General features: G+C 42.4%; 1 protein-coding gene across 1 annotated transcript in view; it reads left to right on the forward strand.

Moving 5' to 3' along the window:
* LOC126412473 (DNA topoisomerase 3-beta-1) overlaps positions 1-25,334 on the forward strand; it is a 127,817-nt gene that overhangs the window by 11,877 nt on the left and 90,606 nt on the right. The window contains exon 4 of the mRNA XM_050082085.1: positions 9,285-9,452. Coding sequence (XP_049938042.1) covers positions 9,285-9,452 — 168 coding nt within the window. The remainder of the gene's footprint in view (positions 1-9,284; positions 9,453-25,334) is intronic.

Raw genomic sequence — 25,334 nt, forward strand, 5'->3', positions numbered from 1 at the left:
CTGGGAGGCTGGAACTCATATACGCCACATTTAGAGAAGACAGCCAATTGGACGAGGCAGTGATGGGCTTGAGGTGGAGGGTAGTGGGTCGGGCTGTGGCAACGGGGGCCACACACATGAACTAGTGGTTTCTGGCAGCAATATGGGTGCAGCTGATCCAGGTGGCATGCCGCCAGCCCGTTGGCCATACAGATGTCACACAGACGGCTTTCCCAGCAGCAAACGACAGTAGCCAGTATCGGCTGGCGACCAAACCCTTGCTTCCACACCACCAATCCCAGTGTGAAGCAGCCGTACGAACCAAACCATTGCAGGTGCGGCACAGGCCTCAGAAGGTGGTGCAGCGTGTGTGGCTGCCGTTTGTTAAGCAACTCAGTCGGGCTCCTCTCCCCCCATGGGCATGAAGCAATAGTGCTCAGAAAATGGAGAAGGGCGTCTTCTGGCAAAGACTCCACAACAAACTTTTTCATTTGGGGCTTTAACCCTTTTAATGCCAAATACGATCTAATCAGATCGCACGGTACGCACGAAAAGTGCCACATACTATCTAATTGTACTGCCGTTTTCATGCACTTTCCTTTCAAACTAAGGCACAGATCATGGTATATCGATGTCGTCTAAAGATAGTCGTCAGATACTTAGTTTCGATTGTCAATGCCAATAATCAATAATGCCAAACACAAGGTTGTTTTTCGTTCGTTTCAAAGGTACAATGGCGCTGCCAAGGAAGAAGTCTTGTTTGAGTGCAATGTATACCACGGAAGTAGTGAAAGTGAGAACGATTTTGCAGGTTTTTCGGACAGTAGATCGATCTATGAGTGGTCTAGTGGTGATATCTCATCATGTGAGTTATCAATAGCCGAATCTACACCCAGAAGCGATGAAGACGATGTTGAAGAATTGACTGCAGCCAGCGACACGTTTGTTAAAATTGGAACTGATGAGTTGGACAATCCTGCTCCTCACTGCTTCACATTTTCGGAATTACTAGGCCCCAAACATGTACCAAAAAATGCTACGCTAATTGATTTAAATTTCTTTTTGTTTCAGTCAACTGTTTATGATAATGGAAACAGAAGCGGAAACAAACAGATATGCTTGGCAATTTCTCGAAGCAAACGTAAACTTATCAGTGAACTCTCATGTGAGAAAGTGGTATCCTACCTCAGTGCTGGAAATGAGGGTTTTTGTGGCGGTAATACTAAATATGGGATTCGTAAAGAAACCGACAATTTTTAGTCACTGGTCCACAGACAAAAACATGGCAACTCCACGGTTTTCCCGAATGTTTTCGCGAAATAGATTTCAGTTGCTCCTAAAATTTTTCCACTTGACAGACAATACAAAATTGTACCCTCCTGGGCATCCAGCATATGACCCCACTGCAAAGTTTGATATTATGCTGAATATTGCCAATAATGTGTTTCATCACCATTATATGCCTCATCAACAGCTGAGTGTTGACTAAAGTCTTGTTGGCTCTAAAAGTAATTCTCAACTTGTCCAGTATCTCCCTAATAAACATCACCACAGATCGGATGTAAAGTTCTGGATGCTATGTGATTCTGTGGTGAACTACTGCCTTGCATTTTATGTGCACCGTGGTGCAAGGTGTGAAGCTGACAGAATGGAGATAAAAGAGCACGGATTAGGCTAGTAGTTAATACAAATTACTTGCTCTTGGTAATTACAGGAACAAGGGGTACCACATTTTCTGTGACAATTTTTTCACGTCAATCCTAGTAGTGGAAAAACTGTATTCCATGGGAACCTTCCTCACTGGCACAATACGGAGGAACAGAAAATTTCTCCCACCTAATCTTCTTTCTAAATTTGACATTGGGCAGGTCAAATTCCTTAGAAAGGCCTTGTGCTTCTCTGTGGCTCCAGGCAAAAGAAGTCACAGAAAAATCCAGTTATGTTGATCAGATCCTCCTCTACTGAAACAGTGTCAGAGAGAAGTATTCGCAAACGACAACCTTTGAAGAAACTTGCTGTCATATTTCAATATAATAAATACGTGGGTGGGATTGATTCCTCAGATATGATGACATACTGTTGTCTGGATGCACTTTGGAGAATGTAAGGAAACGGGGAATATGTATCCACAACCAAGAGCCAAAAGGATTTGAAGAAGGGACCTGCAAAATGTTCATGAATGCGTTCCCATGGCTGACATGAAGTAGACCAGAGGAACAGAGACACCCTAGGAGCTGCTTGTTGTCAGGCACACAGGTCACAAGCCACTACAAAATGGACAATTTCACCATCGATCCCTGGCCAAGGAACATGTCTCCTACCTAACACTTTAGTGTGCAAAATTCCCCAATGGTCCTGGTGGAGAAGGCACAGAACCTAGTGCCATGGTGCGGTGATGACTACTCTGGGAGAGAGGTTTTCTGTGGACAACAGCGAAACACTGTCAAAAACAGAGAGGTGATACCATAAGAAAAACTAGTTGCGCAGAGGGTCTGAAGCCCAACTCAGTGGTTTATCTGGCCAGCCCTGTTTGACAAACCAAACCACCTGGCAGATAACTAGGTCAGCAGCAATGGCAGTTGCTATGCTTGAGCTCGTAATTGGGAAACCCTCAACTGCAGCCTGTGTTTCATTATCAAAATGAAAGCAAAACTATTCTTCACAATCAAAGTCAGGTTCAGGACCCAAAGAAAGACAGAAGAAGGCACCCAGATTAGCACGTTTGAATTTGGGCCAAAAATGGATTTTGTAATTGTAGTGAGACAAGAGCAGTGGCCAGCATTGTAGGCAGTGTGACTTGTCAAGGCAAGGAAATGTGAGGGTTAAACAAGGAAACTGAGAGTTTATGGTCATTAATAAGGTGAAGCGTGCAGCCATACCAAAAAATAAAAACCATAAGATTTCCGGAGAGCATAGACTATGGCAAGAGCCTCTTTTGTCACCTAAAAGTAACACTGCCAGGCTGAAGTGAGAGGTGTAGAGGCAAATGCAACAGGTCATTCAGAGCCATCAGCCTACCGGTGTATGAGGGCATTACTGTGAAGTGTCACTCGCCAAAACTATGTACTGGCCCGGAGAGAATGTAGCTAAACAAGGCACCGAGAGTAGTTTGGATTTCATTTGACAAGCATGTTCACATTTCGGAATCCAGCAAAAAGGTACATTCCTGTTGTAACAAGGCATGCAATGGGTGGACCAAGGAGGCCACCCTCAGCAGAAATTTATGGTAGTTGGCTATCTTCCCGAGGAAGGCCTGAAGCTCCTCCATAGATGACGGGTGAGGCATAGACGTAACAGTGGAGATGATACAGTAGAGAGTGAATCCTGTGAGACCTTGAATGCCAAATAAACAATAGAAGGCTGGGGGGGGGAAGAGATTTTGCAAGGTTGTACTGTAAGCCCATGGACTAGAAGACAGAAAACAAAATGTGCAAATTTTACAAGTGATCGGCGGTGGACGAGCCCATGATGATATCGTGTAGATAATTAAATCAACCTGGGACAGGCATTGTCAATTGCTCTAAAAGGCAATGGAAAATAGCAGAGGTGCTAGTCACGCCAAAAGGAAGGAGCAAATGTTGATAGAGACCAAAAGGAGTATTCAAAACCAGAACTCACTGATGAGAGACTTTGCCTACTACAGGAACCTGCAAATACCCTTCAAAAAATCACTTTTCAAAAATTATAAGCCGCTAGATAATTTCAACAACAGTTTCTCCTGGCATGGGAGAAGATACTTATCCATGATCAACTGTGCATTGACAGTAGTACTGAAGTCATTGCAGGGTCTAAGTTTCCCCACCGGTTTCTGAACTGCAACCAGCAGAGATGACTATTCACTAGCCATAACATGTTGCACCACCCCTAGAGATTGGAGTCCATCTAATTCTGCTGTCACTTGATCTTTCACGGTGACGGGAATATGATGCACATGACAACAGCAAAACTGAGCTGTGGACTTCAAAGAAATATGAGCAGAGAAATTTGTAGCACTCTCTATACCTTCCCAAAAATAAGTCCGAAAAACCTGCACGCAGTATTTCTCACTGAGACTACCGTACGTGGTCAGACACAAGGTGAACTGAGTCAGTGATAGAAAATCCAACTGTAGAAATTCATCCATCTCGAAAAATCTCTCGACACTGGCATCAAGAACCGTCAAAAATACAATGGAGCGAACCACTGACTTGTAAAAGGCAGATGCCATAAATTGTCCCAAGAGTGCAATTTTCTATTTGTTATAATTGACCATCTTCTCCCTGACTGGAGTCAACAGCGACGAGCCTAAACTCACATAGGTTTGAGAATTCAATTATGTCCACCTGTAGCCAAATCACTTGGGTGAAAAACGCTTACTTGGGAGAAGTCACAAGCATTGGAATCTTACAGTTCACTGCCATCTCTTTATCCTGAGCAACCTTCAGTGAACAAATTGGGGATGCAATGTGTCCTTTCTTTCAGCAAGCATTACAAATAGCCCAGCATGTAGGGCACTCCAAATATTTGTGCTGGACAAAACAGGAAGGACAAGATTGAAACATAGAACTCTGATATCGGCATGGTGGTCGCGGCTACTTGTGCCATCCTTGGTCTGCTGAGTGCTGAGCCCGCATGTTTACTGCCACCAGTGCTGCTTCCTTGTGCAAGTTATCTGTCATCCTAGTGGGTACATCTTGTGACACTCCTGCCACATCACCCCAAGCTTGAATTTGGTCACCCGCTGTCTGAGAAACTTCAAAATATTGCGCTATTTGCACAACTTCTGCCAACTGTGATTTTTCACAGAGTAGAGCCTTTTGGCACACTTCTTTGTCCGGAGTAAACAGATAATTGTGTCGTACGCTGCAGAGTCAGTGCAAACGTTGTTATGGGCTAGTAACGAACTGACATTTATGGCTAAGGCCATGAAGTTTGGCTCCCCAGCTATTGGCATCAGTAGAACTCAGCTTGTGCCGCTATGACACATATTCATTTGCGATGGTAGTTGGACCATAAATTGCACATATGATCAAAAGTAAGAGCTGCCAGTTCTTGTAGAGGGGCAAGTTGACACAGTAAATGATACACCTTAGGTGGAATCCACTAGAGGAAGAAGGCTTTGAACAAATTCGAGTCTGTCACACTGAAGGCCAAAAAGTGCTGTCTTGAGTTTTTTTTCGTAAGCGTCCCAATGCTGGGCTGAATCATCATGTGGAGGGAAAGCAGGTGGATGGACCGATGGAATGATACCCTGGTTATTAATAGAAGCCAACAAGGTGATCACAGCTAAAGTAAACTGTTCAGTCAAGGCCTGCAGCTCAGCGTCCATAATGAATAAACCTGAAGAAACTGCATGTGAAGATTACATATGCAGAAACCATTCCAAAATCATTTCCAATTATGTTGTAACTTCGTAGTACATGAGACCAGTCCAGAGCAACCAAAATATGACTTTAGTCATGCAGCACTCAACTAAAATGGAATATGGACTCTCTGATGTGAATGGCAGACTGGAAAGACACACAAGAGAGGCCAGTTAGCGCTGCTCTGTGCATATATGTGCATGAGTCACTGGTAGACAGCAGGGTGGAGACATCAGTGCGCACATGCCTCCCTTAGGCGGCCTCCACCAGCTGGTCCCCACTGTTACAGTTGGTAGCCAATTCAAACATGCATGTGTGGCAACACCACACTCAGCACGCACATACATTAGTTGCGAGATATAATAGTGTTGGAAAACGAAATACGAATAAGAGATGTTGCACCCTATTTCAAAATTGGTCACATGGAGAAGAAATGCTGACATTTCTCTGAAATGCATTGGAAAATAAATATAAAATAAAAGCAAACTAAAAACAAAATTTTAGCTTCAAGTCCATACCTTAAAAAAATACTTGAGTGTGGCTATGAGAATTGTAAAAGTATTCCGAACATATGTCTTTGAAACTTCTCTCCAGGTGGTTTACTGCTCAGACAAACACATGTACTGATTGTTTCGTATGCTGTAATATGCATTTTGTATATTAAATATTCTTCTTCTTCTTGACTTCTAAGGGGCTCATAGCTCCCCTGCCAATCTCACTTGTTGTCTCCAAATGCTTCTGTGTTGCGCTGTTGGCTGCCAAATATTTATGTCCATATTGTTGCATATTGTTTTAATTTCATTTACCCATGTACTCCTAGGTATGCCCCTTCGGTCTCTTACCACCTGACTTCTCCATGAGTGTTCTTGAAACCCCTTGATCCTCTTTCATTCTCAGCAGATGGCCTACCCATTGAAGTTTTCTGGAATTTATTATGCTCATTATTGTAGCTTGTTGTGATAGCATGTGGAGCTCTGTCTTGTGTCTTCTCATCCAGCTTTACAGTTCATTATCATAGTATGGGTCAAAGATTTTTCTATAAACTTAGTTTTCTAATACTTGTAATTGGTGTTCTTCCCTTTTGGTTGAACTCCATGTTTCTGCAGCTTATGCTAGGACTGGTCTGATGATTGTGTTACATAGTATCTGAATAAAAAAATAGTATCTGAAAAAAAATCAGTTTCTGAAAATATAATAAAGATCTACTCACAAAACGGTGGCAAGAAAACACACATATAAAGATACTGAAATTTGCAAACTTTTGGAGCCAGTGGCTCCTCCTGGCAGAATGGTTGAAAGGGGAGAAATAGGGGTGAAGGAAAAGGACTACTGAGGTGTAGGAAACAGGTTGAGTTTGTAAAAGTTGTCCAAAACCTGGAGTCAGGGCAGACTTACTGGATGGGGTGGGAAAGAACAATTGATTGTTGGGGACCACACTGAAAGATTTGAAAACATGATAGTTTAAATGTGGAGGATAGAGTAATCCACAAGACAAAGGGTACTGACAAAACATTTTGCATGACTTAATATGAGCAGAAGGTTAAGTGCGTTGTGTGTTTAGAGGTGGGGGGCTGGGAAAATAAGATAGGTCAAAAAATAGTAGATATGAGGTGAAAAAAGTCATGGTATACCTGCTGATATTGTATTGGACCACCTTTTGCTCAGTGTAGTGCAGCATCTTGATGTGAAATGAAGTCAGCAAGTCATTGGAAGCTCCCTGCGAAATACTGAGCCGTGAGCCTCTATAGCCATCCATAATTACGAAAATGTTGCTGGTGCAGGATTTTGTGCACAAACTGACGTCTTGATTATGTCCCACAAATGTTCAATGGGATTCATGTCGGGCGATCTGGATCTCCAAACCATTCACTCGAATTGTCCAGAAAGTTGTTCAAATCTATCACAAACAATTGTGGCCAGTAATGTGGTTTATTGTCATCCATAAAAATTCCCTTGTTGTTTGGGAACATGAAGTTCATGAATGGGTGCAGATGGTGTCCAAGAAACCAAACGTAATTATTTCTAGTCAATTATTGGTTCAGTTGGACCAGAGAACCCAGTCCATTCCATGTAAACACAGCCCACATCGTTATGGAGCCACCATCAGCTTGCACAGTGCCTTGTTGACAATTTGGGTTCATGGCTTTATGGGGTCTGCACCACATTTGAACCCTACCATCAGTTCTTACCAACTGAAATCGGGACTCATCTGACCAGTTTACGCTTTTCCATTTGTCTAGGGTTCAACTGATCTGCTACCGAAACTCATTAATGCTAAATTTTGCCGCAATGTCTCAACGCATACATTCATCTTACATTCCACATTGATATCTGCAGTTACTTCACACAGAGCTGCTCATCTGTTAGCACTGTCACGTCTACGCAAATGCTGCTGATCTTGGTCATGAAGTGAGGCTGTCAGCCACTGCATTGTCCATGGTGAGAGTTAATGCCTGAAATTTTGTATTCTTGGCACACTCTTGACTACGTGGATCTCGGAGTTTCATAGCGATATCCGAGTTGGACTGTCTCATGTCCACCTATCTTTCCACATTCTGAGTCTTTTAATTCCCATCGTGCAGCCATAGTCATGCAGGTAACCTTTTCACATGAATCACCTGAGTACAAATGATAGCTTTGCCAATGCACTGCCCTTTTATATCTTGTTTACGTGATACTACTGCCATCTGTATGTGAGCACATCACTATGCCATGACTTCTGTTACTTCAATGTAGGAAAGTAAAAGGTAATGAAGAAAGAAATAGTGAGAAGATATGCTCAGACTGTTGAAAGTAACGTAAATTAAGACCAGTTGGGTGGCAAGAATGAACGACATGTTGTGACTCCAGTTCCCACCTGCGGAGATCTGAGAAGCTGGTGTCTGGGGAAAGAATCCCGATGGTACATGTTGTGAAACAGGCACTGAGGTCATGCCTATCATGTTGTAGATCATATTCTGTAATCATATATTGTGTGTTGCGAGTATACACTCTCAGCCCAAGCCCATTCATCCTAACTGATAATTTGGTAATAGTCTTGCCAATGTAAAGGGCTGTACAGTGTTTATATAACAGTTGATACATGACTTGTGTTGCTTCGCTGGTGGCTCTCCTTTTGATAGTACTAGTGGAGACAGTCACATGGATAGGAGCCATTGGGTAAGTACGTGGGTGCTGAAGAAGCTAGGGTTGGACAAAGATAATTTGGAGATTGGGAGGACAGCAAAAGGCTATTCTAGCTGTGGTGGGCGAAATGTTGGACAGAACGGACCTCATTTCAGGCATGATTTTAGGAAGCCACAGTCATGTCAGAGTGCCTTCCAGTGCTGTTAAAGAGAGAGGTAGCAACATTGGATGCCACATTTGGACATCCCAGGGGACTGCTTGGAAAACTACTAGGTTTATTTAGTGCTGATGTAAGCAGAAGTTTTAAAATCTTTACTAGTACTTTTATTTTACACCTAGTACTTTCACAGTGTGCAAAAGAAAGCATTGTGAATTGTAAAACACACAGGTAAATGTATATTACTGTTTGTTATAATTGCTCAGATGCTTAAGTATTAGATTAATAAGATATTGGAAAATTACAGATAGAATGTGAAAAATTGTTAAGTCAACCTGTCATTAGGCTGTGGAAGCAAGGAGCAGTAAATAGGCCCCTAAGCAAGAGGTTTAACTTAAATAACTCAGTTTTGCGTTTTTTCTCTAGTGCAATGCATAAATGCTCTCTCCCCCCTCCCAGCCCCCCCCCCTTCCCTCCCAGTGTGTGTGTGTGTGTGTGTGTGTGTGTGTGTGTGTGTGTGTGTGTGTGTGTGTGAGAGAGAGAGAGAGAGAGAGAGAGAGAGAGAGAGAGAGAATTTCAAGTATTAACATTCTTTATAGTTATTAGGCAAGAAAACGGATATTCCATGCAACAGATTTTAATTGTAACCTTGTCAAGTTATTTCTACTTTTATTTTTCAGGTGGTGTACAGAGCACATTTTTCAGCTATAACAGAAAAGGACATCAAAGCAGCAATGTCAAATTTGGGAAAACCAAATGAAAATGAGGCAAAGAGTGTGGATGCAAGGCAAGAACTGGATCTCAGAATAGGATGTTCGTTCACAAGATTTCAAACAAAATTTTTTCAGGTGATGCTCCACTCAACATATCTTATGAAATGAATGCACAGAGAGATATCTGGCACAGGATGTGATGTTATGAACTGGTTTTCAACCCCATCTTTCCTTTTGTTTTCCATTGCCTTTCCATGTAGTGCTTTTGTCCAAAAATTTTGTTTGTTTGTATTTTCAAGTTTTTATGTAACAACTACAGATTTATTTTTGAATGAACATTTCTTTGTGTAAGCTAGTCTACTTTTGATATTTTATATGTTTTGAACAGCTTTTATGTTTTACTTGTGTAAAACACTATTTGTCCAATACTTTTATATCAGTTACTATATTCTTCATTTCCATTTTCAAATAATAACTGCCTTTTTGATATTTCTAATTGTATTATTTGGTATATTCCTTTGTTAATTTCTGATTTTCCATCCTACTTACACTACAGATTCACATATTTTATTTCACTGTACACTGCGGGAAGATTTCTATCAGTTATGCACAATACCTGGAAGTTCGGTTCCATGATGGGGTCTAGGAACACGAGATAGGAATCTGTTGCTACATGGTCGTTTATCAGTGGTGGTGAATTGAAAGTTCAGATTGAGGATCTGTTGAACACATCAGTTTCAGTACAATTTGTTATAATAAAATGACAGGAAAAAACATGTTGGTGTTTAATGGCTTTTCATATTTAGTGCTTTTAGAACTATAACTTGAGAGCTACAAAAATATACTGATTCTAGCCACCAGTCCAGCAAATATTTATCCAAAATGCTTCATTTTTGGTATGATTTGTTATAATTACATGTCAGTTAATGACATAATGACAGTTTAAGCCTTGAGGAAGTGGTAAGATGAAAGACATAGTTTTGAAACTGGTGTCTGTTAATTGTAACGTAGTGGATGGAGTCCTGGACTGTGGTGCAAAAGGTTACGCATTCATGTTTTGCTTTCTGTGTACATTTTTTATCCACTTTCATATTTTATAAAAGATTCTGGAACTTTCTTATCTAATTAATACAAATATGCTCTGGAATATTTGATGTTCTGAAAGTATAAGAGCGAGCGAGTTCGATAGTCTGAACATACCAGGAAACATGCACCAGTGAAGTCACTGAACTGCAGGATTGCTGTGTATAGTACTTCCTGATTTACTCTCAGGCCAGTATTTATGTATTTATTCATTCATTCATTCAAACATGTTTCCAGATTTCAGTCCTTTATGAAGATTGTATATGCAAATATGTGTGTGGACACATGCAACCCCCCAGTAATGACTAAATAATGTTTATAATGTGTACTACAGGCAGAACAACACGCATAGCATATAGACAAGGCAGCAAGAGTGTATTTCACTGGAGTTAATGTAACATAAAAAAATAATGGAATAGGATTTAAAGCTCAGGGAGAAGAAATAAAAACTTTGAGGTTTGCTGATGACATTGTAATTCTGTCAGAGACAGCAAAGGACTTGGAAGGAGGATATAAGATGAACATCAACAAAAACAAAATGAGATAATGGAGTGTAGTCAAATTAAATCAGGTGATGCTAAGGAAATCAGATTAGGAAACAAGACACTTAAAGTAGTAGATGAGGTTTGCTACTTAGGCAGCAAAACAACTGATGATGGCCAAAGTAGAGAGGATATAAAATGTATACTGGCAATGGCAAGAAAAGTGTTTCTGAAGAAGATATATTTTTTAACATCAAGTAACGATTTAAGTGTCAGGAAGACATTTCTGAAAGTATTTGTATGGAGTGTAGCCATGTATGGAAGTGAAACATGGATGATAAACAGTTTAGATGGAAAGAGAATAGAAGCTTTTGAAATGTGATGCTACAGAAGAATGCTGAAGATTAGATGGGTGAGTCATGTAAGTAAGAGGAAGTACTGAATAGAATTGGGGAGAAAAGGAATTTGTGGCTCAATTTGACTAGCGGAAGGGATTGGTTGGTAGGACTTGTTCTGAGGCATCAACAGATCATCAATTTAGTATTGGAGGGAAGTGCAGAGGGTAAAAATCTTAAAGGGAGACCAAGAGATGAAAACACTAAGCAGAATCAGAAAGATGTAGGTTGTAGTAGTTATTCAGAGATGAAGACACTCCCACAGGATAGAGCAGCATGGCAAGCTGCATCAAACCAGTCTTCAGAGTAAGGCCAGAACAACAACAACATTAAACTGGCAATTTTACACGAGTAAATTTTTGTAAACAAACAGTGTAGTGTGTGTGCCAGCCACTAGAAAGCACTGCAGTTGCAAATTACGGTCAGCACATCCCATGTGATGTACCAACTCATTTCTGAGTGCGCGCCGACCATGATAGGAACCACATTTGTACTTTGTACTTTATGATGAGAAACAATGTTCTATGTGAGGAGAGCTTATGTGATGGGAGGGACAAATCACAGCCCAGTAACTAATATTAGGAGACTACTAGGAAAGCATAGAGTGTTGCATATCAGAGTCAATTTAAGCTGAGCTATTACTGACAGGTAAAAACTGAACAAAGTTGAAACAAGCATAAAGACAATTTTGTGAGAAATATTTAGTGTGTTTAAAGCAATATCTTATGTACTGAGGTGTAAAAAACATTAAAACATATTGATTTTATGTATAATCAGTTGATATAATGAATGTGCCAGTCCAGTTGCATCTTGACTGTTATGGTACTGAGACAAATGATTGATTTGATTTGATTTGATTTGAACAGGGAAGCTAAAACAGTATAAGTCTAACTCACCACTGCCCACACCGAAACTAAGTTTATTTTGCTGTACCGCCCCCTGTATATCTAGTAAAGCCAACAAATGCCCTTAAATAGTTTAAGGAGACCCTCTACCAGTTTTTTGTTAGACACAATTTCTTCAGGGCTAGTTGTCCTGAAGATTCTGTATCTTTTACTCTCCAATGCCATGCATTTGAAGACTAAGTGTGATGCAGTTTCTTCACCCTCATTACAGATCCTACAGTTCCTTTTCCACTATACCCATTGTGTGTAGGTTTTTTTTGAAATTCTCATGGCCAGTCATCAGTCCAGTTATGAGTCTGATCTCTTTCCTGTTCAATCCCAGGATTACATAGCTTTTAAAACATGGCTTGGCCATCATTACCTTACCATGTTTTTGTTTACAGACCTTGGTCCAATATCCTACATGCTGTTTCCTAAGCCAGTTCCATACTTCTAATTTGATCATAGCCTTGGTGATTGTCAGGACAGGTTCCGGTCCAATAAATGGAGTTGTTGCCCCCATCCTAGCCAATCTGTTGGCTTGTTCATTGCCACAGATCCCTGAGTGGCAAGGGACCCACACTAGGTTTACCCTTTTGCTTCCTCCTAGCCCCACCAGAGCCCATTGGCATTCTGCAACAATCTTAGCTCTTGTTGCAGGAACTGCCAATGATTTCAGGGCTACCTGACTGTCTGATTAGACGTAGATGCTATGATGCTTGTAGCACCTACACATATTCTCCTCCACACATGCCCTGATAGCAGTAATTTCAGCTTGGAATACAGAGGCCAGTTTTCTGAAAAAGATGATGCCCTCCAGTCTTGGCTGAACCCCATACACCCATGCCCCATCGCCTTGGTCTATTTTTGACCCCTCAGTGAACGAAACGATGTCCCCCGTACGGTCTCGAACTGTTTTTTCCCACTGCTCCCTGCTTCCAATTATTATATTGTAAGGCTTTTCAAAGCAGTTGGGGGTTATTATATAGTTGGCAGGCATTTCCCCAGCCATTCCTACATTTACCTCACTCACTATGTTAGTGTGTGATTCTGGTTATCCGAATGAGACCCAGTTTTTGCCAGTTTTAAGTCTGTTTGCCCCAGCTGCTGCCTCCATCTTGACCCAAAGGTGTAGTGGAGGCATGTCTAGCATGGCTTCCTTTCCAGCAGTTGGTGTGCTGCTAATTCTGCCTGTTACGGCTAAGCAGGCCAATCTGCACCTTAGCAAGATCCTTAGCTGCAACCAATAGGAAATCCTAGGTCTGACTACTGTGGTGTATATCCAGTGCATACCCCTGGGGATTAGGCCCCAGTTTTTGCCACAAGCCCTTCTAGTGCTCACTAGAGTACTTTTTGCCATGGAGAATTACTCTTAATGTGAGGGCTCCAAGTTAGCTTCTCATCTAAGGTTACCCCTAGATATTTCACTATCCCCTTCACAGGTAGAGTTTCATTGAAGAGCTTTAGATTCCAACTTGAGTGTTGAATATGTCTCTTCGTTAATGACACCACAACAATATTCTTAGGATTAACCCTCAGATCCTGTTTAACACACCAATTGTGCACGATGTCCAAACCTTCCTGTGCCATATTTCTAACTGTGTCAGTAAATTTGCCAAGTATTTCTATGACAAGGTCATTTGCATATCCTTGGCAGGAACATTGTCTGGAATTAAATTCCTCAATGAGTTCGTTCACCACTAGATTCCACGATAGAGGGGACAGAACTTCTCCTTGTGGGCTGCCTCTAGTGGTGTTAATTACCATCTTTTCATTCATCATGGTATCCTCCACCTTCCTTCCACTAAGCATGGCCCTGGTTCACCTGCATATAGTGGTCCCCAGGTCAGGCACCTTTGCTGCCCTTACCATGGAATCGAAGGTTATGTTACTGAAGGCCCCATCGATATCCAGGAAGATGCAGAGGGCTATTTCTTGGAAGTGAAGTGCTTTCTCCACCTTCCCAATGAGTTGGTGGAGAGCTGTCTCACATGATTTACCTGGTTGATATGCGTGTTGGTTTGAATGTAGAGGAGCCCTACTTAGCCTCCTCTTCCCAACGTATACATTAACCAGTTTTTCCAACATTTTGAGAATGGAGGAGGACAGACTGATTGGTCTCATATCCTTAGCCTTGGTATGATCAGTTCTCCCCAGCTTTGGGATGAAGACAACCTTCACTGCCCTCCAATCATTTGGAATGATTCCTACTGCTAGGCTAACCCTGAATAGCCTGCATAGGACTCTTATGAGCTTCTCTCCTGCCTGTTGCAGGAGAGCTGGAAAAATTCCATCTGGGCCAGGTGACTTGAACGGTTGGAATGTTCCCACCGTCCATTGGATTTTATTAAAGTTCACACACTCCTTGGCCGATTCCCATTCCTCTCTTCGAGTGCCTGAGAACCGATGTCTCTTCTGGATCACATTCTGGTCTTTGTTGTCAGGCAGAGCATATTGAGGAAAGTGAGTTTTGAGGAGCAGTTCCAGCATCTCATGTGCTGTCTTTGTATATGCCCCATCCTCCTTCCTCAACGTACCTCCTGGATTGGTTGGTACTCCAGTATCATGTGAAGTCTGGCTTGTGCAGCTGTGCTCTCCACTTCCTCACAGAATGTCTTCCAGGATGCCTCCTTTGCTTGTCTGATTGCAAGATTGTAGTTGACAAGGACCTCACAATATTCAGCCCATTGTCCTTTACATCTTGCAACATTAAACAGTCTCTGTACCTATTTTCTTGGCATTTCCAAGTTGTTATTCCACCAAGGCACACTCCTATTTGTGCACTGCTTGGTGATTGTGCAGTTGTCCTGATATGTGGTCACTATGGCAGAGGTAACAGCCTCTGCTATTTCTTCAAATTCTACTGGATTCCTTATTATGGTTTTAATTTCCGATAAGCCTAAATCAAGGGTTCTCCTATATGTCTCCCAGTCTGTTTTCCTGGAATTCCTGTAGATTTTAGTCTGTCTGATTCCCATTTCAACCTTGAATTTAAAGTACATGTGTCCCATGAAGATGGCTCTAACACCACATGCCACTGTTTGACATATCTGCCCATCATCATGGAACTAAAGGTTATGTCAATTACTTCTTCCCTTCTGCTATTCCTGAATGTAGGTTCATTGCACCTATTTAGGCCCTCTAAGTTGTTAGCTAAAAGAAATTCAAGAAGGTACTCATCTCTACTGTTGGTGTCCTTGCTGCCCTACGCTAGGTTGTGGGCATTGGCGTCGCATCCCACCAGCAGTTGGTCACATTGCTGACGGCAAGTCTCTACCAGGAGGTGAGCTGTCTTCGTAAGGAAGGTATGCTGAGGCCAAAACAATTTCACTTGTGATATCTCACACTGCTGCATTTTAATGGTCATTACATCCATAGAGCAGAAATCCATCATTGGCATGATAGAAATTCCATTTCTTGCATAGATGAATGTTCTGGAGTTTCTTAGATTTCTAGCATAAATCAGCTTACCTCGAGTGCCACCGAGGCCCGATACACCCCCTTTAAAGAAATAGGGTTCTTGTATCAGGACCACATCCACTTCCTGCCTCTCCAGGCAGCAACTCAGGACAGCAGAGGCTCCTTTACTGTTCTGCAGATTAATCTGCAGCATCTCGAGTCTCCAGCTTGCTGCCGTCTTTGAGAACCCTGACGGTAACCTGCGAGAACCCTAAAAACAATTTCAGGTCCTGCTCACTCATCGCCTTCAAGGACTTCTCTCCGTCCACTACCAGGGTTCGTCCTTCTGGTGCAACCTTCTGGTGGATCACTCTCCAATCTTCTGTTGAGACTTTGGGTTCTGGTCCCCTATTTTCCTGAATAGAGTCTTAGGAGAGACTTCCTTAAGAATCTTTGGTACCAATATTGATATCTTTGCGCTCTTAAGAAGCTTCGCTGCCGTCTTAACCAGCAGCTTTGCTTCTTCCCATGGGGGTATCATGGGCACCTTGTCCTTGAGCCATTTCACCATGTGCACCCCCTCACAGACAAAAATTAGGGCACCACGATCTAGATAGACCGTCCTGAATTTGGTTCCTGGGCCAGCATCCCCCTCCTCCAAATCTTTTCAAAGAGGGCCATCTGTACTAGTTTCTCCTGCTGCGAAGTGGTGGCCACCAGTGGATAGCCTCCCTGGATAACTGCCATCCTAAAAACCGAGACTGCAGTATTATAGGTCTGTTTCCCTGTTTCTTGCCTCGGTTTTTTCTGGACTTGCTTATCCAGGGAGGAGGGAGTCTTTGATTCCTCCCTTATCCGCTTGCTACCTGTCTTTGACGCAGTGGGGGTCTGCGTATCCCCTTCAACCTGAGATAGTTTCTTCCTGGGGGGTCTTAGGTTCAATCCCTTTAATTCCTTCCACTTGTCTTAGGAAGCCATTCTTTCCCTTCCTTTTTCCTCTGATCCCTGAGTAGTTTCCTCCTCTGGGTCCCAGACAAGCCTTTGATCTTAATCTGGTCTAGCTTCTTGGTTACAGTTGCCACTTCTGGCTCAGGTCTAGACCCTGATTCAGTAGTGGGAATGCCTTCCATTGGTACTGACCCCGATGTTTGGATATTTGAGGTCTCAATTTGCCCCTCAGTTTGTTTTTCTTTGTTTTCTTTAGTCGTGTCCATATTGGTCCCACAAGGTTTGGGGATCTACAAGGTCCACACCACCAATACACCGCTCGGTGTAAGGATACTTACTCAGGGAGGTTGCCTGGTATCCCTGACTCTCCATTTGCGACACATCTTCGCATGTGCCTTGCACCCCATGGCACAGATTGCATCACACCTTGGGTTGGGTCGTGGAGTTGGGTAGGACAGGAGTGGATAGGGACAATGGGACAGTCTTAGTCTGATCCATCGGCTGAGGCCTTTCCGGCAGTAGGTCCTCCACCTTCGGCATAGCCCTCAGCTTCACATGGGTACACAAACCTCTCCACCTGCACGGACAGTGCTTTGTGAAGTTGGTGTCCCCCAGAGAGGGAGACATGATGATAGAAGGAAGCTCAATAGACCTATCTCCTTGACTTAAATTTTTCAAGGAATTGTGAAAATTTTATTGTAGTCACATTTGATGATTGCCATGAAGACCAAATAATTCCTTTCCATGTGCCAAACATGATTCCCACAAGCACAGATTGTGTGAAACCCAACTTGCTTTGTTCATTAATGAGATCCAGAAGGCATGACACAGTACTCAGGTTGATGCCATGTTTCTTGAATTCCAGAATCTAATAAGTAACAGCAGTTGATATTCCTGTATGGAGCAATACATAAAATAAGGGAAAAGCAACCACTTACCTATTGTGGACTGATTTGTGGAGCACAGTGACATGTAACAGGAAACAGCATTTGTTTCACACCATTGCCTAATGAACAGAATACAGACTGACAGAATACTGGAACACATGCACAATCGGTCTGAAGTTTTCCTAGCAAACAGAAGTCAGTATATCATTCTTAGCAGGAGACTTTATCAGAATCAGAGGTAGCATCCGGCATATCTCAGGGTACTGTGACAGTTTAACCCCTATTCACTACATATCTTTCATGTGAACTTTTTGTGTGCTTCAACTTTTCCGTGTTTTTATTTATGTTTTCTCTTTTCTGCTCACTTCTTTTGCTACTGTACACATTAGATTGATTTCACTCCTATGTAAACAATATTGCCTATTTCTTTATAATGCTGTATTCTTCCATAGTTTTTCTTTACAAAATAATTTCGACCATTACCTGTATAAATTTCACTTCAGTTACTTTATGTTCAGGATAATGTAATCATATCTTTATTCTGAACTGTCATGAAGTGACAGAGACAAAAATGACAATCCTTGGAACCTATAATTCAGAAAGAGGTCCAAATGGATGCAAGTTGCAGCAGTTGCACTGAGATATGAGATGGAGAGACTTGCTCAGGATAGGATAGTGTGGAGAGTTACATCATGAAGCCAGTTTTTGGACAGAAGACCATAACACAACTATGACAAATTGTAGAATCTTTTCTGATTTTTTTTTTTTTGAAGTGATGCGATAAACAATCTATTTGTTTCCAGATTTTAAAATTTAATTTGTGTGTGTATTGTTCTGTGTAGCTTTTATTTTTGATGAACAATGGAAAATCCAGGTTGTAATAACTCCAATAAAAGACCTTCTTCCAAAGTTGAAAACACACACACACACACACACACACACACACACACACACACACACACACACACACCCGCGTGCGCGCGACCACTGTCTCTGGCCACTGAAGTCTGACGAATGTTCTAAACTGCCTCATCTTTGTTCTCTTGTTAGTTGTTACCATAATTAAGAAGTTTTCTTATTTATTATACTTGTTTGTATGTATGAGCATATTTCTCTACTTTCAGCTCTGGTGGATACTTTTCTTGATATTTGTTAAAAAAAAATTTGAAATCCGCTTCAAAATGCTTTCATTCCTGAAAATTAATATTTTGGCTTTATACTCTTCAGGACAGTAGTTTAAATTGAAAGAAACATCTAGCTTTCAGTGTATCTGATATCTGTTTCACAGTAAAGATGCACGTTTTGAGTTTCGTCCAATGATTTTTTGTTTCTAAATTGTAATCAAGAATTTTAGTCTTCGTAAGGAATTAATAACTCAACTATATATTAAAGCTATTCCTTTAATTTAATCATCTTTGTGTTTGGAAATTTCACTGAAAAATGAAAATCTTGTGGAAGATAGTAGGCTACTTATTATCAGGCAGTGATTCAAATTCCCTGCCCAGGCCAAGTATTGATGTGGAAGACAGTTCAGAGATACTCGGGCCATGGACTCTGGCTGCAGCTCGCTCCCAAATGAGGGGCCGCTGCACTTGCAAATGTGCCCTTTAAATACTGTGGCCTCATAGTTGCCATTTAGTCTCAGTAGTTCATCGAGGTATGTGCCATAGGTTGGTAGGATGGTTGACTTTGGCTGTGTTACATTTTTGATTTGGATTGTTCCCTGGACTTTGTGGTTAGCTTATGACTGAAATTCGTTTCTGGCTACCTGCTCAGTTCGTGGACTCTGATGCCATCAACCTCAGGAACCACTCATTTATTTAACCATTATTTGCATTGCCGCCAGTGTGAGTGATCATAAACTGTGTTCTAACTATGCAGCATAGGAGTGAATAGTGGCAACTAGGACTTTTATGTCCATGCAACTATTTCAGTGGAGCATGGATCCTGAGTTTGTAAAGTTGTGACAACAGTAATTGCAGCTGCAACAGCAACAACACCTGCAGCAACAGCAACCGAAAGAAAAGCAGTGGGAATTTCAGTAGCAGCAACAGCGACAGCAGCAGTGGCATGAACAGTCGTGGAAATTGCAAAAGTGACAGGAGAAATTGCTGTTACAACTACTGCAAAACCAACAGTAATCTGCTGCTGTATCTTCATCTCTCACTCCACCACTCATTTGCTTTGATGAGGCAAATGTGAGTTGGGAGGCCTGTTTATATCATTTTGTACTTCACTGTCAAGCAAGTTACTTAATTCACCCAGAACATTAGCATGCACCATTATGGTCGTAAAGTAATATAGTGTATGAAGGTGCAGAAAGTATGGCACTATCGGACCCCAGTAGTGTTTCTGATGTTTGTAGGTTGCTGAATGACTGTTACGGTCACCAAACCCACATAGTTGCAGTTTGGCTCAAATTTAATAAATATGTTAAGCGTGTATGCAGTCCTATGCCACGTGGGCTGTCGACTTTTAAGGCTTGGTATGCAAGTCTGATTTTTACTGTAAATAGTGTGCCACATCAAGTGCAGAATTATTAATCCATGATGTCATTATACATGTCTCTCCTGACAGAGCAGTTAGTGTGAAGGCTTTAGTCATCTGACCCATTCCTGAACAATGGGCAAAAAATTTCCAAAACTCATGAAGTAATAGCTTTATTTGCCATCTGCATGTCCCAAATTGAGTGGAAGCTCCAACAACAGATTTCTCCCCAGGATTGTCGAAGAGTCCCAGAAAAGTCTGTGCTATCGAATCATGTCCAGTGTGTGGCTCACAGCATAATTGTCATTGCCATTTCCGTGACATCACCTGTTTTGCATGCTGCAAACCAGGGCACCTAGTGTCTGCCTCAGCCAGTGTATGGCAACAAAGGCTCTCAGTGTGCTGCACTTTATCTGGCCAGTTCCTATAATGGTACTAGATAGGATGCAGAAGCTCATGTTGCAGCTGGGAGTTAATGGATCAGTATCAGATTTGCAGTTGTTCACAGGCACAGCCATGTATCTGATTAATGTGGGTATGTGTTGGCACATCGGCTTCCTGCAGCTGCAGTGCCGTCAGTACAGAGTGGTGGCATAAAATAGACAATTGATTTTGTTGTGGGGTCTGATCACAATCCACGCGAAGTATAACAATGTAGCTTGACAATCCTGCTATTAGTCAACACTTGGACAACACCTAAAATTTGTGGCATAGATGCTTTTGAAATACAAGCAACTGTTTGAACCTAGTTGTTGTTGTTGTGGTCTTCAGTCCTGAGACTGGTTTGATGGAGCTCTCCATGCTACTCTATCCTGTGCAAGCTTCTTCATCTCCCAGTACCTACTGCAACCTACATCCTTCTGAATCTGCTTAGTGTATTCATCTCTTGGTCTCCCTCTACGATTTTTACCCTCCATGCTGCCCTCCAATGCTAAATTTGTGATCCCTTGATGCCTCAAAACATGTCCTACCAACCGATCCCTTCTTCTAGTCAAGTTGTGCCACAAACTTCTCTTCTCCCCAATCCTATTCAATACCTCCTCATTAATTATGTGATCTACCCACCTTATCTTCAGCATTCTTCTGTAGCACCACATTTCGAAAGCTTCTATTCTCTTCTTGTCCATACTAGTTATCGTCCATGTTTCACTTCCATACATGGCTACACTCCATACAAATACTTTCAGAAACGACTTCCTGACACTTAAATCTATACTCGATGTTAACAAATTTCTCTTCTTCAGAAACGATTTCCTTGCCATTGCCAGTCTACATTTTATATCTTCTCTACTTCGACCATCATCAGTTATTTTACTCCCTAAATAGCAAAACTCCTTTACTACTTTAAGTGTCTCATTTCCTAATCTAATTCCCTCAGCATCACCCGATTTAATTTGACTACATTCCATTATCCTCGTTTTGCTTTTGTTGATGTTCATCTTATATCCTCCTTTCAATACACTGTCCATTCCGTTCAACTGCTCTTCCAAGTCCTTTGCTGTCTCTGACAGAATTACAATGTCATCGGCGAACCTCAAAGTTTTTACTTCTTCTCCATGAATTTTAATACCTACTCCGAATTTTTGTTTTGTTTCCTTTACTGCTTGCTCAATATACAGATTGAATAACATCGGGGAGAGGCTACAACCCTGTCTCACTCCTTTCCCAACCACTGCTTCCCTTTCATGCCCCTTTCATGAACATAGTTATATGTGCAATATAAGCAGTTGTTTGAACCTAATGTAGGTTGTTCAACAGGTTTCCAAGCCCATGTATCCTCAAAGCAATCAGCATTGCCTAAGATCTTTGAGCGCATCCAGTGTCTTTCGGCATGCACAGTTGAGTTAAAATCGAATGACATGGACTGCAAAGTATGGGAGTAATATCACTGGTAATGTTTAGCCGGTGGGCAATGCCTGGGGTCATAGCTGATAAATCAAATGGATAACATACAATTTGTGGTATATTGTTAATGCACAAACAAAAACAAATGTTGACCTGCATCCAGTTGCTAGGCTGGAGGAATTGTTGATTAAATTGGTTGGGAGCCATTGTTTTCCAGAGAGAGCTCTCACTGATGCCTGCTTTCAGTTACCTGTAGATGACCGGACAAAACAGTTCATGCCATTTGTCATTAGGGGTTGCAGGCACTTCCATGATATTTCAGATACTTTGAACAGCTCATTAAAGGTATTTCCATTGGTTTTATTTACTTAGGTGGCACATTAATTACTGGGCCCATGTGGAGCAGCACCTGTATGTTCTACAGATTTTGTTTGAGAGGCTTGAAACCCGTGGTTTTTGTTGTTGGCTTGACAAATGTAGTTTCTTGGAGCCAAGTGTAAAGTACCTGGGCTGTATATTAGGTAAAGAAGGGCTCATACCAACATGAATCACTAATATAACATGTCCCAAGAACCTCAAAGAACTACAGGCATTCCTTTGCAGTCAGCACCATGTCAGGAAACTTCCTTGCAAATTAAAAACTGCCTCAGGTCAGCCCATTGTTTAGCAATATTCCATACAGGCAGACACTTAACACTTGCCACTGCTGTAGTGGTTTATGACTTAGGTACAGTGGTGTCCCACAGATATGTCAGTGGCACAGAACAGCCCATTGCTTTTGCATCAAAAACATGAAATATGACACAGAGAAATTATTTGCAAATTGAGGAATAGGTGTCGGCAATCATATTCATCAAGAAGTTTCACCTATATCTCTGTGATACAGAGTTTCATCTGATCACCAGTCACAAGCCCATCATTTTGCTACTTGGTACCCATTCAAAACTTCCTGACAATATGGCTCAGTGGCTGCAACAGTGGACATTGTTCCGAAATTACTACACCTATGTTATCTGTCATTGACCTATCATGCAGTACTCAAATGCAGTGACATGCAGTGAGGCCCAGATGTAGAGTTTGACAAGCATAAAGTATTGTGTTTGTGGTGTCACCGCCAGACACCACACTTGCTAGGTGGTAGTTTAAATCGGCCGCGGTCCATGTAGTACATGTCGGACCCGCGTGTCGCCACTGTGATCGCAGACCTAGCGCCACCACCAAGGCAGGTCTCGTGATACGAGAGTGGACTCGACCCCAGTTGTACGAGAACCAAGCTACCGCCCAGTTGTACGCGAACCTAGCTATCGCCCAGTTGTATGAAGCCTTTCTCTCTCATTAGCCGAGAGACAGAATAGCCATCAGCTAAGTTAATGGCAACGAACTAGCAAGGAGCGATTTGTATCAGTGCCTATAGCTTCGAGTATTCAAGAGAGATGTATTCCAAGGAATAAATAAAAGTTAAGTAAAAAGCATCTACATACTTTTCTTCTTATTCATTCATAAGTTTTTATGTTCCAGACTTCACGCCCGTATGCTTATTGCCGTGCGTGCACTATCGGCTACAGCTTTAGTCTAGCACTGATTTTCAGCAATCCACATCACGGTGTCGGTCCAGCTACCGACACTACAGTGTTGTCTTAAATGCAAATCAGCGTCACACCCTTGACGAATTCCTGTTTATGGTAGCAACAAAAACGACCTATTGCGCTGCTCTGCAGAGTGTTGTCTGCTGCATGGCAGGGTTGGCCAGAGCACTTGCCTAAGGGCACTGACCATGCGTGGCCCACCTGTTTTTCATAATGATACAGGCTTTTGTCACTGATGGTGTCATATTGTTAGCTATGGATGATTCTCAATGCCGTGTGGTAGTTTCTACCATGCTCCACCATGCATACTGAAGCTCCTCCACTCTGCACATTGGGGAATGTGCTGAATGAAGGTAATAGTGGGACACCCCATGTACTGGCCTGTTGTTGATGCAACCCTACAATATAACATCTAGAACTGCCTCGTGTGCACCTACAGTCAATCTGCTCCTGCACAATTTCTCAGTCCTTGGCCACACCCTGACTAACCCTGGCAAAGAGTGCATGTTGGTTTCTCTGGATCACGTCCAAGTGCAGTGCAATTGCTAGTTGTTGATACCCTCTCTGACTTCCCATATGGGGCAAGGTTGGCTACGACCCCCGCAGCAGTTACCATCTGTGCCCTCTCCATTACATTTGCAATAGAGGGGGTACCTCCGAACCTGGTTTTCACAACAGTTCGTAGTTAACAGCATCTGCATTTCACAATTTTTTTCAGTGCAGCAGTTTGGAGCACCTGACCACTACACCTTTCCGTCTCTTGTCCAATTCAGAAGCTGAGCAGATGATCAGGACCTTCAAAACACAGATGTAATAGGTAACGACGGCAGTTGCACTAGGTAACGACGGCAGCTGATTCTTGGGAAGCACTCACAGGATTCCTTGCCACATAATGGGCTCATCCCCTATGAATGAAGGTTGCTCAGACCTCTGCTATGCCTGAATGCCTGACTCAGTGGACACACCACCCACATACATTACCCATGGGCTCCCACTTTGGGCTCACACTTCCAGCTGGGACGCTGGGTGGACCCAAGATGTAGGTGTCAGCAGTAGTGGGTGGCAAATATTTGAGGCTGTGGCCAGCCAGGAGCATCTAATCATGCATTGAAATTGGCTCTGACTGCAATGATACGTACAAGCCCCACCCCTCATCCCCCTCGGCTATCGGCTGAGCAACAAAGCCCAGGCCAAGGCTGCTTAATAGCCTGCCTATTAGTGCTGAAGCCTCCACCCTTGTGTTACACATCACACATCAACAGAGGGTTGACAATGATGAGTGATGGAAGCCAAGTCAAACCTCTAAACCAGTTCCAGCTCTCACTAACACCAGTGACCCTGTAACCTCGTAATTATCTGTGTGGAAACATTTTCAAACTAAAGAAGTGTGCCTGTGGAGGCTGAACTATCATCGCCATTGCCAACGTGGCTGGCACCCACTCCCCTGCACCACAGAACTGATCGATCATGTTGAGAAATTACTGCGGCAGCCTTTTTTGGGGTTTCTACATCTCTGTCCCCTTCCATGATGAAGTCAGCTCAGGACAAGCAATTTCTGACACGGGGGATATTCAGTATCTGACAGTGATTTGGATTCCCCACCTAGCCCAACTCTTGATATGGAGGACAGGCCAGAGATACTTGGGGTATATACTCTGGCCACAGCTTGCTCCTGCATGATGTACCGCTGCAGGTGGAAGCATATCACATGGGACTGTCCACTGGCATGAGAGTGCCTGTACATATTGCCACTCTGAAGTTGCCAGTTCGTCTCACTAGTTCATTGAAGCCTTAGACACATACCATAGGTTAGTATAGTGTTTGACATAGCCTGTATTATGTTTTTGATTTGGATTGTTCCCTGGACTGTTTGCGTGCTTATGATGGCTTTTGTTATGCTCTGGACTTTGTTTCTGGCTAGCCAGTCACTTTATGGGGTCTACTGTTATGGACCTCAGGAACTGCCTGTTTGTTTCACTGCTCTCTGTATTATCACCTGCCTAAGTGATCATCAACTGTGT

The sequence above is a fragment of the Schistocerca serialis genome, chromosome 7, assembly GCF_023864345.2.
Source record: "Schistocerca serialis cubense isolate TAMUIC-IGC-003099 chromosome 7, iqSchSeri2.2, whole genome shotgun sequence".
NCBI classification, from domain to species: domain Eukaryota; kingdom Metazoa; phylum Arthropoda; class Insecta; order Orthoptera; family Acrididae; genus Schistocerca; species Schistocerca serialis.